The 15,592-nt window shown below is 34.8% G+C and overlaps 3 protein-coding genes across 6 annotated transcripts; 2 read left to right on the top strand and 1 right to left on the bottom strand.

The window, feature by feature from the left end:
• The first annotated feature begins 335 nt into the window (after positions 1-335).
• On the top strand, positions 336-4,229 carry LOC124411225. Of its 2 annotated transcripts, none has more exons than XM_046890220.1 (7): positions 336-711; positions 1,327-1,444; positions 1,547-1,850; positions 1,962-3,411; positions 3,484-3,639; positions 3,714-3,887; positions 3,971-4,229. In XM_046890220.1, the coding sequence occupies exons 1-7, from the start codon at positions 478-480 to the stop codon at positions 4,163-4,165; spliced, it is 2,631 nt and encodes an 876-aa protein (XP_046746176.1). In that variant the 5' UTR covers positions 336-477; the 3' UTR covers positions 4,166-4,229. The 2 variants fall into 2 exon arrangements, with proteins under 2 accessions (XP_046746176.1, XP_046746175.1); XM_046890219.1 differs by having other exon boundaries at positions 1,544-1,850.
• A 1,791-nt stretch (positions 4,230-6,020) lies between these two features.
• LOC124410910 (glutathione S-transferase-like) lies at positions 6,021-9,856 on the bottom strand. 2 transcript variants are annotated; one of them, XM_046889634.1, is made up of 4 exons: positions 9,731-9,856; positions 7,285-7,421; positions 6,927-7,094; positions 6,021-6,641 (listed from the first exon to the last, which is right to left on the bottom strand). In XM_046889634.1, exons 2-4 carry the CDS (start codon positions 7,415-7,417, stop codon positions 6,331-6,333), a joined length of 612 nt encoding a protein of 203 aa, XP_046745590.1. In that variant the 5' UTR covers positions 7,418-7,421; positions 9,731-9,856; the 3' UTR covers positions 6,021-6,330. The 2 variants fall into 2 exon arrangements, with proteins under 2 accessions (XP_046745590.1, XP_046745591.1); XM_046889635.1 differs by lacking the exon at positions 9,731-9,856 and adding an exon at positions 7,994-8,118.
• A 47-nt stretch (positions 9,857-9,903) lies between these two features.
• Positions 9,904-13,086, top strand: LOC124410911 (glutathione S-transferase-like). 2 transcript variants are annotated; one of them, XM_046889636.1, is made up of 4 exons: positions 9,904-10,028; positions 11,023-11,159; positions 11,709-11,876; positions 12,070-13,086. In XM_046889636.1, the coding sequence occupies exons 2-4, from the start codon at positions 11,027-11,029 to the stop codon at positions 12,378-12,380; spliced, it is 612 nt and encodes a 203-aa protein (XP_046745592.1). In that variant the 5' UTR covers positions 9,904-10,028; positions 11,023-11,026; the 3' UTR covers positions 12,381-13,086. The 2 variants fall into 2 exon arrangements, with proteins under 2 accessions (XP_046745592.1, XP_046745593.1); XM_046889637.1 differs by lacking the exon at positions 9,904-10,028 and adding an exon at positions 10,842-10,871.
• Positions 13,087-15,592: the final 2,506 nt, after the last annotated feature.

Here is a 15,592-nt window from a genome sequence, read left to right as displayed (position 1 = left end):
GTAAAAACATTTGAACCGGCTACGGTTACCTACCATTTCGTCAATGTGTCCAGACCTAGCTGTATGTAAGACTATGGTGTCAACCATGGATATGGTCTTACACACAGGTCTTGCAAACCGTTAGCGTCGCTGCGATCGAGGAATACATTACCATTATCGGAAATGTAAACAACATCAGTCACCCGCACTTTTTAGGTTATGTTTATGTATCCTTCGATCGCAGCGCCATCTGGATTTTTCTTCAATAGTGGAGTCATTAGCTCCTATTGAAATTCTGCCTGAGTTGCCAGACTTGTGTGTACAACCGTGACACGGACGTCTTGGCTCTTTAGATTCTAGTCTGCCTACTGTCAAAGCTGTCAAAGTAAACTTTAAAGCTAACCTCAAATTTCAGTGCAGCGAGAGTGTAAGTTTCACGTCGATTTACGGCAGAAGAAACTAATGAATTTGTAACGAAAGCTTGTAGTTATATCTAAAATGCCCAGGTCTTGTGTTGTGCCGAAGTGCAAAACTGGTTATAAAAGTTTTAAGGTTAAACGCTCGGTTTTCAAAGCACCGTCGAATGTTGAATTGTTTGATAAATGGAAGGCGGTGTTGCCGGAGGGAGTTCGTTTAACGGCGACGAAATTTGTCTGTGAAAGACATTTCAGAGAAGAAGATATCGTTAGAAGATATGTTAGATTCGATCAGAGTGGTCGAAAAATTGCAGATGTAAGTTCGTCGTGTGTATTTGTAGGTATCCTCTATAGTTTTCAACTTTTTGTTATAGAATCAAATTAAACACGGTTGAAGTTGGTAACTTTTACGTATCAAAACATTGAAAGAGAAGAAAACACCATTTTTGAATTTCTTATTAACTGACCTTGACTTGTTTCGTTAATATTTTTTGAAACTGAGACAATCCTAACAATAAGAATGCAAAATGACAATTATTCCCAAAAAATTCATCGTTACATTACCTCAGAGCTTCCACATCTCCGGGAAACTAAAAAACTTGAAATAGTTGGGGATTTTTTTGCTCTGCGACCTCATTATTATTCTCAACTAATTTTGACGCTAGATTGACGCTTGTAACGTTAATACGATGATATACTTTTAGGAAAAAACGTTTTTTGGCAACTTTAGAATTGTCTGGAATTCAGTAAACTGTTATAAGCAAAATATGTCTTCCATGTTTTAATTGCAAAAGTTTCAAATCCATTGTACAGTTGCAATTTAGTGATTCTTTTCGATGTTACATTAATGTTACCAACTTCATTCTCACAACTGAAAACCATGCGCTTGTTTTTTTGTTAAAAAATGGACGTTTTGTTTTTTACTCAAAAGGTTCCCTTCAAGTGTCCTCGATTGGCGGATCAGGCTGTTCCGTCGATATTTACTCCTGATGATGAAAATGCGCAATCCTTTTCGTCAGTCACCAATTGCAATGAATTTTCCGACTCGAGTATGTGTGTATACATACTTTTAAACAGATATAGATTCCTAAAATTTACAACGTTTTTCAATCACCAATTGAATAAATTAATTCCTTAATTTATTACAGCAGTCAAGGAAAATGATTCTCAGTCATCCAAAGCCATGGAAACGTCAATTGTTACTGACAACCTCGAAGAATTGGAGGAAAAAAAACTGTTGCCAAAATTTCCACAAACAGAAATTGAAAATGTGAAAACATCACTTTCATCCTATTCACAGACTGGAAAGTATCTAACTGTGTTACTGAAAAATGAAACGAAAGTTTGTCCAGCCGAAGACTCCGAACTAGTCACTGTCAATCATGCTAAAATAGCGGAAGAACCAAAAGAATCTGTAAATTTTTTCACTGCATTTACTTCAAAAATCAATCAAGGTTTGTTAAAAATACTCTTTATCAGTAACAAAATTTCAGATTCTCGTTATTCCAGTTGTTGAAAAGAATCACTTGTCAAAAAATATCGTATTCAAACATATTATTTTTTTGTTGAAGATATTTTGAAAACCAATGAAAATTACTTCTCAATTCCTACAAGTTGGACCGTTATAAATCAGCTCTCTCCAAACAAGCAGTGCGTAACAATCGCCCACACACGATATATGAAAAAAAACGATGTGCATCACCCGATCTTTGATAAATATATCACAATCGATGTTAATAATCGAATACGATACTTCGTTTCGGGGCGCATTGCAGAAGCGCAAAAGGCCGGACTCCAAGAAACTTTATCAGATAAAATCGAACTGACCAACATTTTGAACAAATTTGGGAACATCAATTTGTGTGGAGGTTTAGGAAACGTCGAAACTCAGTATCTTGAACTGAACAACGAATTCAGAGATTATTTCGGTGATTTGCACAGCGATAATTGTTCTCTGATATCAAAGACGAAGCGATGTTGCAGTTGTATAAAGCTGCGGAAAATTGCTTTTCAGAGAAAATCCAGGTACAATAATGATCAGCCGATACGACGTATGCGAAAGGCTATGAATCCGATTGATCAAAGCTTGTTGCTGGCATTGCAGAAGAAATTGAAGCGTCAAAAACTTAAATTAAAACGAATCATGGGCGAAAGAGAATTGTTGAAGAATTCGCTGGTCGAAAAGACCCAGGAGTTGACCAAAATCAGCAAGGAATCATTTGACGAAAAGTGTTCAAAACTCAACATCCCAGCTGCTCAAAGAATAACACTGAATGAAATAATCGCAGCCGCTTCCGCAACAAAATCCAATGGCCGACGTTATTCGAACGAATGGATAATGCAGTGTCTTTTGTTGAACATAAAGTCGCCGTCGTTGTACGAGTTCTTAAGGGTGAATAATTTTCTGCCGTTACCCTGTTCAAAAACTATTCGTCGATATTTTTCTCTGGCAAACATGAAATGTGGCTTGGATGAAAATTTGGGCGAGGTACTGAAGTGTAAATTTGATAGACTAAAAGAGAAGGGTCTTGAGTTCGACGGTCTGATTTTGTTGAACGATCTTGACATGAAAAATCCAATGGAAATTTCTGCAAAAAGTCCAGCCTATGTCAGCTTATCGGATTTCAGAAATGACATCCCAAAATCTCAAAGTGTCAATGATCAAGCGACGCATGGTGTTGTATTGATGTTTCAATCATTGACGGACAAACAGACTCATCCCATTGCAGTTTTCACCGACAAAGATCCCCTCCAAGGTGAACAAATATCCAAACTAGTTGTCGAAGCAATCGCGTGCCTAGAAGACTGTGGAGTCACAATTCATGGAGTTATCGGTGACGGTATGATGATGAGTAAGAAAGTTTGGTCTTCGCTGGGTGTCGAAGGCTCGACTAATGATATTAAATCATGGTTTACACACCCTATCGACGAGAGCCGCAGAGTTTTTGTATTTTCTGACGTATTGCACTTGATACGATGCGTAAGGGATCGACTGTATGATAACAAACGACTGCGCGTAAGTTGAACAGGAATTAATGCTGTGCTAAAAACTTTTTTTGTATGCCCATCCTCAAAAACTTTATTTCAGATAAATTCTCATAGTAATTACATCGAGTGGAAATATATCCAGGCTTTATTCATTCTCGACAGTGATGAAGCAAAGACTAGAGTTTGTCCTGAAATCACCCAGAATCACGTGAAATTGGATAACACATTACAATTGTGTGACTGTCTTGCAGCACAGGTGATTTTCTCAGGTTTTGTCAAATTTTTAGTGTAATTACAATTTATAGTTACTTTTTTGATGGATTGATTCAGGTGTTCACTAATTCTGTGGCAAACGGGCTCAAATTTTATTTGGATCAAAACTGTGATTCATTAATCGGATGTGAAGAGACTATTACATTCTGCAAACGCATGAATGACATATTCGATGCTTTGAAGTTTAACACTTCAACTCAAGGACTTACTCCTGATTCTGCCAATCTCGAGGTAAGCTCTCAAGGAAACTGATAACATGTATAATACATTAAAATACATTAGTTTACTGTGGTGTTATTTATTTACTTTTTTAGGTATTGGACAATTGTTTGAAATGGCTAAATGCTTGGGAATTCGCAAAGTTGAACGGCGAAATAACGGCGGATGAATTTTTAAATACCGAAACAGCGCACGGATTGCGTATAAGCTTAACGTCAACTATCGAGTTATGCAAATATCTGACAGAAAAACTCGAATTCGAATGTAATCTCACAGGCGAAGCAAACTAAAAGACTAGGCAGAGGTTATGTTTCATGTGATTTACTAAAAATATTCACATGTTTCAAACGAAAATTATGAAAACTCTTTTCCTGTCTTCCCTTTATATGTATTTTCCAGCCTTCATTCAATTATCGAGGCTGTTACATTATAAATTGACCAACCTGTCCTTTTAATAAGCATAAAAAGTAGTGTTATTCTAAAAGTTGTATAAATATTATACACATAATGGACATGATTGTCGGACAAATGGAAATTGAAAAATATTTTTCTGTCGGCGCCTGTTGGTCCCAAATTCCGAAAAGCTATGCAAAAGCTGGAGGAAGAAAATTTTGTTTCCTAGGGATTTTTTACTGTTGGGACAGTGTAGGGGTTCGTACCATGTTTCATGAGGAAAGTGCGCAACTTATGCGCGTGCGTCAAGTCGTTCGGATTTTATTGGCAGACAGTTACCGCCTGATTGAGCACCCGACGCGATCCCAATCGCGACTTTCAGAAAATGTCCCTAGAGGGAGCACCGTTAGCTGTGGGCTCCTAGGGACATTTTCTGGCAGTCGTAATTGGGATCGCGTCGGGTGCTCAATCGGGCGGTAACTGTCTGCCAATAAAATCCGAACGACTTGACGCACGCGCATAAGTTGCGCACGTATCTCATGGACACACGGCATAGTATTATTATGACCCTGGATAGGCAAGTGTCCCTACCTGATGTGCGAATTCAATTCATTCTTTCGTTAGCTTGTGACGCGCCAAAAAATTGATCAGTTTTAAACACGCATAGATTGGTGAAAAGTTGACCGATTTGGATTCTGTGAAATGGATTCTTCTCCAGAAAGTAAGTGCAATATGAATGTGTTATCCGAAATTGTTATTAACAATATATCAGACAGTAAATTAATAATAAAGGTAGCTGTATTTTTCTGATTCACGTTATAAAAATTCATTATACAAAAAGCAATGAGTTAAAAGTTCTATTAGATTCCGCTCTGCAACTAAATGGAAGTTTTTGAACAAAGATTTGTTCGAAACTTATCCAAAAATTAATTGCCTACTCAGATTCTGTTATAATTTTCATGCAATGATGTGTAGATGCGCTTCCTTCCGCCTATATTCTACTTTCAGTTTTTCGTAATTATCGCATTTAAAATATTACTTGTAAGAATTTTTACAGAACCTGCGAATGATACAGCAGAAATTTCTTACGCAAGGAAATTTTTTTAATTTTGAGAGGTATTAAACAAAAACATTAACGTAGTGAATAACATTGTTGAAACAGAGGTTTCAAATAAATTCAAGCATCCATACGTTTGGCCACAAAATTTGAAAGATGTCGGTGTCGAATGGGTATCGGATTTCAAAAGAAAGTGGAGCCAAGTTAATAGATTGGATAGCATATTCTTTGAAAAATTACAGGGAAATGAACGCTCATTATTATTGTAATAGTGATTAATTACTTTATTTCAATCCTCGTCTTCCCCAGTCTTCCTATGTAAAATATCGTCAAATTTTTCCTGTGATCTATTTATCAAAATTATTTTGAAACGCATTTTATAAAAATTTGGCATTAAATTCATTATCACCAACCTTAAAAATTCGCAAAAATTGAATTGCGTGCAAATAGAATGAACTTTTCACAAAGTATTCGTCCATATTGAATCTGGCGTTTTGTGTTTAGGAAATTTTTTTTTGTTTGCAATCAGCGTTTGTAATTGGAAAAAATTTTTTTTTAAAGATTATTCAACATTTCAGAACAATTTTTGTGCCATATTAGCACCGCCAGTTTTTTTTTTTTTTTTTTTTTTATACTTCCGATTCGTAATCCGAATTTTCATTGAAATTAATAAACACTATTTTTGGCTATATTTCCGGGATTTGAGAACACTACAACGGGACTTGATGAATATTCACGGGAAGTGGTACGTAATTAATGGTCGGTAATTTTTTTAATGATAAATTTTTATTCTGACTGATATTACATCATAATATTATAACAAACATAGAGTACAGAAATATTGAATACTTTTTTATTGGTCAATTCGTTTGATATTCTAGGTGCAAAGATATTTTTAAGTATATTATTATATTTATAAGTGTTTAAAGAATACTTAAATAAACCGATGATGTTTTTATATGGATTCGTGCACGGTGGGTTAATATCGGTGAGTGATATTCGTGTTTAATAATCGGTTTGCGGACGCTTTTCGACCCAGGCTTTGATTTTCGGCAATTCGAGAACCCTTGTTCTAAGTTGCTTGAGATTTTCATACTTCTCAAGTATATCCCCCTTTGCCATGAAATTGATGTAATCGAGCAGGGCGACGAAAGTAAGATCTGCCCAAGTTACAGCACCACCGATAAAATAACCGCCGTTGTTTTTAACTTGCTCATCTAATTTCTCCAGATAGTACGGGATTGTTTCCTTGAACAATGGGCCCTCTTTCAATGCTTTTGCTGCTGGCTCCGCTTCGTAATGCCAGGCTCCGATTTCTAGAACATCGCAAGAAATTCGTGATAAATAACAAACCGTGAAATTTTTTAAGACTTAACGATAAAAGTTTCGTTTTAACATTTGGACGGACTTTGTGAAACTTTGAGTTTTGAAATTTCAATTTTCCCAGAAGTAAAACTCGTCCTGACATATAAGACAGTAATAATTTAGTAATACAAGCCATGACAAGGACGTCATCGAGAAATATATAGAAACGGGGGAGATTTTTACATTTCGAAAATTGCGAAATCTTTAATTGTGCTTTAGTACACGCTAATACTTACTGTTTCTAAGGTCATCAATGTTGGCGACAGTAGCATCAACCTCCATGGCCTCCCAGTCATCTTTGCCAGCAATTCCAAATTGTTTAGCCAAATAGCGTGCAATAGCCGTTGATTGATTGATCTTTTTACCATCAACTTCTAGCACTGGTACTTGCCCAAATGGCATTGCTGAAAGAACAGTAAAATTTTATCTTATAGTCATTGGTTTATCTCAAAATATTGCGGTCTATGGACAGTCCTAAAAATTTCAGATTGAATATTTCAAACACTGTCGCAACCACAAAGATTGCAATACACACTCAAATTGCGCAAAATTTATCATGAACTCAATTATAAACCGAGCAATGTTTCAACTTACAGGGCTTCAGCTTTGGCCAATCTTCGCGGTTGAAGCGGTCGTCCACGAAATCAACACCTCCATAGCTCAGTATAAAGCGAATGGATTCGGCCAAACCCTTGATGGGGAAATAAGTCACTTTGTAGGTAGGCATTATTCTGAAAAAAAGCAAATAATAGGAGTTACAAAGTGAATGGAACTCAAGATAAACACAATTTTCATGACGAACGACATGTAAATTAACCCAATGCTGTTTTCATATCTGCCCTCACGCTGACTGAACAGTATTATTTGATAAAAACAGAATGATTTGAATTTGGGCAGAGATACCAAGTGACACTGTCCATCAAGATGGATTATACGCCTTTATTTATTCATTTAAATTGCTACTCTAGACTACATGTACATTCATTAATAAATTTTTCTTAGGCTTATCCCATCCGCGTTCAAACACTTTATTTTATAGGTCAAGAGAGATAAGTCGATTCAATCAGTAAGAGAAATAATTCTATATATCACATGTGACGTTATCAGCGTATACAAAACACGAACTTTACAAACTGTTAGATCTAAATAGAAGATTGAAGGAGATGCTGTTTTATTTAGTCCAAATGATCAAATAACCAATGAAATTTGATTTATAAACCGATCAATCTTCAGGATTACTAACAAATAATCGTTATAAACTACATGAAAAATCATTTTACAATTACGCTTATAGTTAACTTACGGTTTATAAAAATTTTCCCTGTTATCATTGCGAGGTATTTCTGAATACTGAATAACTATGCCTAATTATTAGAAATTCTCGGTTTTATCTTGTTTGTAATGAGGTAATATTATTACCGCTCTCTTTTCATATCGTGAATATATGAGGCCTTAGTATAATGCCTAAAGTAGGTTGAATAACCGCTCGTGTGATATCTATGTGTCAGGAAAAAAAAAAAAACTATACGTACCTTAAGATTAAAATAATCAACAACGAACTTCAATTATTCGTTATGATAATTATATTTTGTTAATTTTAGACCTTGCACGTTACTCATATTGTTATTATTTTTCATTTGAAGGGACGTCAAAGTTTGAGTTTCCAATTTCAGTTCTCACAGAAATTTCACAAAATTCCTGGACTTTTGCATGATTTTTTTATGTAAAGCCAAAATTCCTGACTATTTCAGGATTATAAAGAGAAATTAATTAAAGTGAAAGTATAAGATTTTTGTATAAGGTGTGTTTTTTTTGCTGAAACTAAAAATAAATTCTGTAGGAATGGAAAAATTTATCTTCCTTAGCTGAATAGCTACTCGTTTGGGATTATAAAGTGAAGCGTTGAGCCGTTAGAATTACACGTAACGAGTAAACATGTTACATAAGATGATAATAGGTAGAACAGGCATTTTTTCTCAGTTATCAACAGGTTACCTGATATCAGCTATTCGAAGAGGGAAAACTATAATTTGAAGCATTTTTAATATAGATAGAAAAATTACCTAAGAAACGTTAATAATAGTTTTGGTAAAGAATGCAAGTAACGTATCGATTTCTATGTATAACATTTTAATCTTTGATCAATTCTAACCTCTTCAAACAATAATGTCATGTTGAGCGTAGGGCTTGAAATTTTAAAAGGATAAGCTAAACCCGACGCGGATCCTTTTAAAGCCTAGCGAATAAAATTGAAAACAGTAATAAAAGTCCGCTTGTAGTGTACTATAATGATACTAATGTACCATTTTTATATCATAAAAGTAACGTTGGATATCGAAGAGAATTTATGTATAATTTCCGACATTCCAACCTTGAACCTTTTCAATATATAATATGAGATTTCAGCTAGTAAAGTTAAAGTTTGTAAAATATGAGTATGAATGATATATTATATATAATTGAATAAATTTGGTTGAAAATTCATAAAATGTTCATTGTTCAAATTATGACTACGTCCTATGACATTTGTCATGTTCTTTACAACAAATAACATTTAACTTTAATTGTAGCCACAAATGATACTTTATCATTTTTTGCATCGATGTTTATGTATAACAATATTCCTTATATAATTAATAACGTTGATTCATCATCGAATATACATAAATATATACGATTGTTCCATTCTTCTATGATATATGTATCAAAGTTGTAAATTATGTAACGATTATTACATATTTTTTATGTGTGTATATATATATATATATATATATACAATTCGCAATTACGTTACAATCTCAACTCCCCAGGGACAATTATTTGAAATTGTAAAACAGTTATTTTTCTGCCAACGTTCCGTTACTAACTTCAATCTCATCCATCGGAAGCCCCGGCAATAATAGGTTAGAATTGTGCCGGCTTCAGTTTTCAATGATTTCACAAGCATATAATATAACGGTACAGTAACATTATTGATAATAATTTAACAAGAGAATATTGATAATGCGTCGGAAAGTATTAAATTACCTGGATTACTTACCTATATTCAGGAATCGCTTGTTACAGATAAAGGACGTGAAATCACGCTCAATTGAGTTCTAGAATATTCTCAATCTCAATTGGGGCTCTAATGTTCTCTCCCTTCTCTCCACGTACGCAGGATTCAGCGTTGGGTTCAAAAAACTACTGGAATTAGGGGAATCCACATGGGTGAAAGTTGGGTTGTCTATCTGCAGGCGAAACAACCTGTTCGCCAATTACCTGTTTGCAAGTAAAACTGCCATCATGTGATGACAGGACAAAGAAGCGGGAAATTCAAACCACCTCAACTTAAACAGGTAGATGAAATTAACACTACCTATTATAGTTACAGGAGGAATAGTTTAACGGTTCGTTGAACAGTGACGAACGATGTGAATAATAATATGGTACGTTGTAGTTTGGGATTCAAATGAATTAAAGTAGCAACAGGCTCGGGAAAAATGTATTAACAGATCTAATTGGATCCAAATTTTATTCCTATCTAATCTGATCTATCGATATGTAATTTATAGATCGAATTGGGTCATATGACATCATATGTTTATCAGATCAGATCAAACAGACGAAATTTTGATCCAATTAGATCAATTCAATTTCCCTGGGTTTGTAATGTCTAAGGCGAATGATTGAAGGCGCAAAGAAATGTACAAACTAATCTGACATCGTTCAAGATCTGCCGTTGAAAGAATGATTGTTTGGTAATTATTTTGAACAGTTATCACTGTAGTCATATGCATACAACGTTCAACCGTAATAAGCATACTTATTGAACTCGTATGATGGAAGACTGATACACAAGATGTTTCCAATTTTTTATATTTTCTGCTTTACGTTAATTATAATCTTTATGCGTGATAGACAAAGTTCGTTACTTTGTTATGTAGATTAACCAAAACCAGTATCTGCTTGATGCCACAGTTTGAAACTACCTGTAAAGAAAGTTCCTCAGTGGTTGACTTTGATAACATCACAAATGGTATAACAGATAATCCCGCACTGATTGAACCAAACTATTTTTACTGACCTATGAAATAAGTCTTCAAACATTGATAAGATAAGCCTTCGTATATGGTATTAATAAATGTAACGTATGGTCCGTCTTAACCGACAGTATCAGTTATTCTCTGGTCCTGAATAAAGTGAGTTGTTCATTATCAAATAAGACTGTTTATTTAGAGCAAGAACAGATGTGAAAGCAGTATTACGTTATTGCCATATCATTCGTCATTATAGATTGTGTTCACCTCGAATCCCATAAACTCCGTCACTCTTATTACTTGCCTTTTCCAGAATAATGCCCACCTACAAGTTGACTTATTTCCCTACTAAGGGCGTGGCGGAACCCATTCGTTTTCTACTAAGCTATGGAGGGGTCGATTTCGTGGATTATCGCTTCAATCGCGAAGATTGGCCCAAGTTGAAACCCTGTAAGTTGAAATATCTCTCCGTGTAAAGTTGAGTTAGTACAATTTGATCGAAGCCTAAAGCAGTCTAATAAAGTTCATCTAGAAATCGACCAATGTTATCTTTTCTCTATATCGATGAGTTCGATTTTTCATTCAGTGGTTTATACTCTTGTATAGACGTTAAAGCAAGCTCTGATCATAGTTGAATCCATGATTTTCTGGACTCATTGAGCAATGTCTGAAGATAAATTTTGAAAATCCATAAAAGCGTCCTCAATTCACGGTATGAAAAGTTATCTGTAATGTACGAAATATTCATGAATGATCTCGTCTACCGCCCAAAGTTATGGGCTGCATTCGAATCAGCTTTTCACATCATAAATACCGCCATAAGTGACTTATATTGAGCGTAGAGATGTGCATGCGCGCTATTACTGCTACACCAATGGGAGTCTTTGTGGTTGCAGCATTGTTTAAATCGATCAAACCCAATTTTCTGGATTGTAAATATAACCCAACACTTACCGTTCAACTAATGCCTACCAATCGTAATTTTTTTATTCATTCTAGCAATGTTATTTGGGCAAGTACCGATACTGGAAGTCGATGGTAAAAAGATCAATCAATCAACGGCAATTTCACGTTATTTAGCCAAACAGTTCGGACTTGCTGGTAGAAACGAATGGGAAGCATTAGAAATCGATGCTATCGTTGCCACCATTGATGATTTCAGAAGCAGTAAGTAAATCCGAATTTTTTTTACGGTCAAGCTCTATAGTATAAATGATCAAAGTCACGATTGCATAAAACGTATTTTCCAATTAGCAAAGTGGGAAAAAATCAGGGATGTTGAGTAACCGACCTGATCACCGATGTTCACGTGGTAAAAAAGTTTACTGAAATAATTAGGAGCTCTGTTGAAATGTTTTAGAAATTGCAGCTTGGCATTATGAAACCGATGAAGCGGCTAAACAACGGAAAGAGGGTCCATTGTTCAAGGAAACAATCCCCTTCTACCTTGAAAATCTGGACGCTCAAGTTAAGCAAAATGGCGGATACTTTGTTGGTGGTGCTTTGAGTTGGGCTGATTTCTTATTCGTTGCTATGCTGGACTACATCAATTTTATGGCAAAGACAGATGTTATTCAGAAGTATGATAATCTAAAGCAACTGAAAGCGAAGGTTCTCGATTTACCGAAAATCAAAGCCTGGGTGGAAAAACGTCCACACTCTGACAGTTAACTAGAGAGATGACCGGTTAAGTACCATTCAACAAATACTTTCGTTTTTTTTTTTTTTTTTTTTTTTCACCAGAAAGATTGCTCTTTTATTGACGCTTTCGCTGATACAAAACTTTGGTATTATAATATCTCTAGCGCTATCGTAGGATCGAGTTTTTGTGAAATCACGGAAAATCTTTACCTGGTTTAATTGCAGTTCGCATCGAAAAGTTTGAGATGAAAAAATGATAGGAATTTTCCTGTGTCCTCAGTAATCGTATGAGGCCATCATTACTTTGAAGCAATAGGTTGTGACGGAAGTAAAAAATGGTGACCGAAGAACTTTTTGAATATAGGAGAACTACAAAACTTACCGCAACACGCATAATCTGTGTATTTTACAGTTTGGAAAAAAAACGTTGGCAGCGTTTCGCATCTACTTTGGTTGCCGATAGAACATTTCCAGATTCCGTTTCTGTTTTCGCTGAATTCGAAAAAATGATCAACTCTTTCTGTATTTCTGATGTCTTATTTGATCAAGTGATACTCGTTTATAATTATTGACATTTTTTATTCTTATTATGGTAGAATTTTTCAGTTACTTTTCCCATGGCGTAGTATCTATAGTAGCAATTACTGCAACAACAATTGTTCAGTTTCGGTTATTGAAAACTGCTAAAAAAGAATCACAGTCTAATACGTGTGATCTCTTTACGAACACTATTTTTTTTTTTTAATAGTTAACAAACCGACGAGTTACGAATTGCAATTACATAGTTATTTTCTAAAATTACCTTGTACTATAATATTCGACAGCACTTTTCAACATCTTATGTGATCTACGATTGAAAAGTAAACTGATCACGATAAAATCATTCAGAATTTGCATTATACTCTGTACGTTTATTAGCATCCTGTTGTGACATCAGTTCGAATAAAGTGTATACCTAAAACGATGAGACTTTCCGGCCATTGACTGCAAACCATTTGCGTAATGGCTTATTCCAAACTTGTCATTCGAGTCTTACATACTCGCTAACTGTCGAAATATCATCCTCAAAATGAGTAAATGAGATAGTACGTCGGCCATATTAGCTCGCACTGTTTACGCGCCACATTTAAACTTGACTGAAGATATAACGCCAACGAATTATGGCATCTAGCTGGGGTCAATTATGCCACTTTTTATTTCTCAGAATAATGATTCACATTGTTTTTACGTGGAATTGGTAATTTATTTTTGTGATTATACATATGTATTCAAATAAAACTTGTATTATGTAAACTAATCGTTTATTAAAGTTTAAATTATTATTTACGTCCAAACAGCGCAATGTCTAAGATACCTAAATGATCAATCTATGTACAATTCATGGTCAAATTTATTGTAAAAAAAATCACCTCCCGGTTTATATCTTCATTCGAAGCGTTGACTGAGGAAAAATACTCAGCTATATTTATAATCAAATTCTCTCTTGTGTCTTCAGAAAATATATTTTCTTGGATGATAACCAAACATTAAAAAAAAAAGTGTTTATATGCATCATATGCGTAAAAAAGTAAACGAGTAACGGTGGTTTGAGAAGGATTCCTCTCAGGTTTTCGTTATGTAGTTTTGTCAATTTTCTGTTTCTATATAATACAATATTTCCTTACTTTGTTAACTTAGTTTTCAATGTTCTACAACATACATCATGAGTCTCAACGAAATCAGACGGGAGACACCAAACCGATGTTCCTTGTGAGTATGCCACTATCAGACACTCGTGGTGTAAACAAACAGTTTGTACAGGTACTATATCTGTATCGATAGTACCAGCCAAGATGGCTGACCATCGGTCCCCTTCCGTCTTTTAGGTTAATCCCGCAAAGGATTGCTCCGTCCATAAATCCGTGTCTTCGACAGGCTGGGGATTTGAATTATTCGTCAGGTCCTCCCGTTCCGCAGTCTCGCACGCTACGCGCTGCGCTACTACGGTCGGTAACAATATCACAACACCAATATTATGCCTTTGTTTTTTCCGTTAATCGAAAAACTGTATATACCGGTAATCACATTTCTCATACGGATTACATTTCTAAGAATTGCCTCATTCAAAATATTTGTGTTGTGTCGCGGTTCATCGGTTCATGGGAAATGGTAATCCTTCATTTTATGAACCAAATTATTATTTTACATTCAAACATAATTTTTGTACCGTTCATCTCTTTAACCCTTAAATTGTAACGTGTTTTTCGGCACCCTTAAAAATGGTAAATTTCACGATGACGTCATTTATGCACGACCCCTGTATATATTTTCTAAATGTGAATCAGTTAGAAATATTATACCAACTGGAGAAAACCAGTGTACGAGTATATACAGTGGAAATCAGTGAAATATCAGTGAATAGTTACTAAATTCTCAATGCTTATGCACTTGTTTTTTTCAGTGGTATACTTATACTTTAACTGGGAATCACAAAATTTTTACTGATTCCAATCTAGCGAGTAATATGCATTACAAAGGTATATAAATGTGGATTAGCATACAGGTTTATACCACGTGGCATCTACATTTAAATGTATGGTCAATGCTACTATTGCAATTGCAGGTGCACGATCAACTGCTCAAATTTTTATTCACTTGCAGTTTTGACATGTTTATGACAGGTAATAAAGAAACGGGAATCCCAAAAATCTTACTCTTGTAGGTTTTACAGTTAATATTGTGAAAACGAGTTGATTAAGTTTCCTTCATCACGTATATGGTCCTAACGTTTTAGCAACTTGTCGTCGGTGGAAGTATACTTATCAAATGATTTTTTTTTCTTTCTGTGTAAACAAACTCGATTCTTCGAAATATGAAACCCAAAAAAGAAAAGCAAAAACGTGAACGGGTTTGTTTTCAAGGTTGCGCAAACAAAGTTATTTTGATCAAGGCATTTTACAGATGTGCAACTCACAATCGCGATAGATCATAAATTGAAAATACGATAACGCAACTCAATAATACCAATATCAAATTGGCGGATGTTTAATATGCTTGTGGGTATTTCTCATCCAATTACAACATTTTGAGTTGGGATTTTAACGTAATTTTTTGCACCGAGAAAAATATTTTTTATCACCTATATATTTTATTTCATTTTATATCACATATAATAACATTAAAGTAACTTTATAGGCAAGATCTAAATCTCAGAAAACAGTATTTTGGTAATCTTGGTAGCCGTACAAAAAAATTGAAATTTT

Source organism: Diprion similis, chromosome 10, assembly GCF_021155765.1.
Source record: "Diprion similis isolate iyDipSimi1 chromosome 10, iyDipSimi1.1, whole genome shotgun sequence".
NCBI lineage: Eukaryota > Metazoa > Arthropoda > Insecta > Hymenoptera > Diprionidae > Diprion > Diprion similis.
This window is presented reverse-complemented; position numbering and strand designations above follow the sequence as displayed.

Bases quoted from the DNA above. Each gene is read 5' to 3' on its own strand.
- LOC124410911 (XM_046889636.1), top strand. From the start codon at position 11,027: ATGCCCACCTACAAGTTGACTTATTTCCCTACTAAGGGCGTGGCGGAA. The intron at 11,160-11,708 runs GTAAGTTGAAAT...TATTCATTCTAG, and splicing joins TTGGCCCAAGTTGAAACCCT to CAATGTTATTTGGGCAAGTA. The intron at 11,877-12,069 runs GTAAGTAAATCC...GAAATGTTTTAG, and splicing joins CATTGATGATTTCAGAAGCA to AAATTGCAGCTTGGCATTAT.
- LOC124411225 (XM_046890219.1), top strand. From the start codon at position 478: ATGCCCAGGTCTTGTGTTGTGCCGAAGTGCAAAACTGGTTATAAAAGT. The intron at 712-1,326 runs GTAAGTTCGTCG...TTTACTCAAAAG, and splicing joins GTGGTCGAAAAATTGCAGAT to GTTCCCTTCAAGTGTCCTCG. The intron at 3,640-3,713 runs GTGATTTTCTCA...GGATTGATTCAG, and splicing joins GTGACTGTCTTGCAGCACAG to GTGTTCACTAATTCTGTGGC.
- LOC124410910 (XM_046889634.1), bottom strand. From the start codon at position 7,417: ATGCCTACCTACAAAGTGACTTATTTCCCCATCAAGGGTTTGGCCGAA. The intron at 7,095-7,284 runs GTAAGTTGAAAC...CTGTTCTTTCAG, and splicing joins TTGGCCAAAGCTGAAGCCCT to CAATGCCATTTGGGCAAGTA. The intron at 6,642-6,926 runs GTAAGTATTAGC...GCGATGTTCTAG, and splicing joins CATTGATGACCTTAGAAACA to AAATCGGAGCCTGGCATTAC.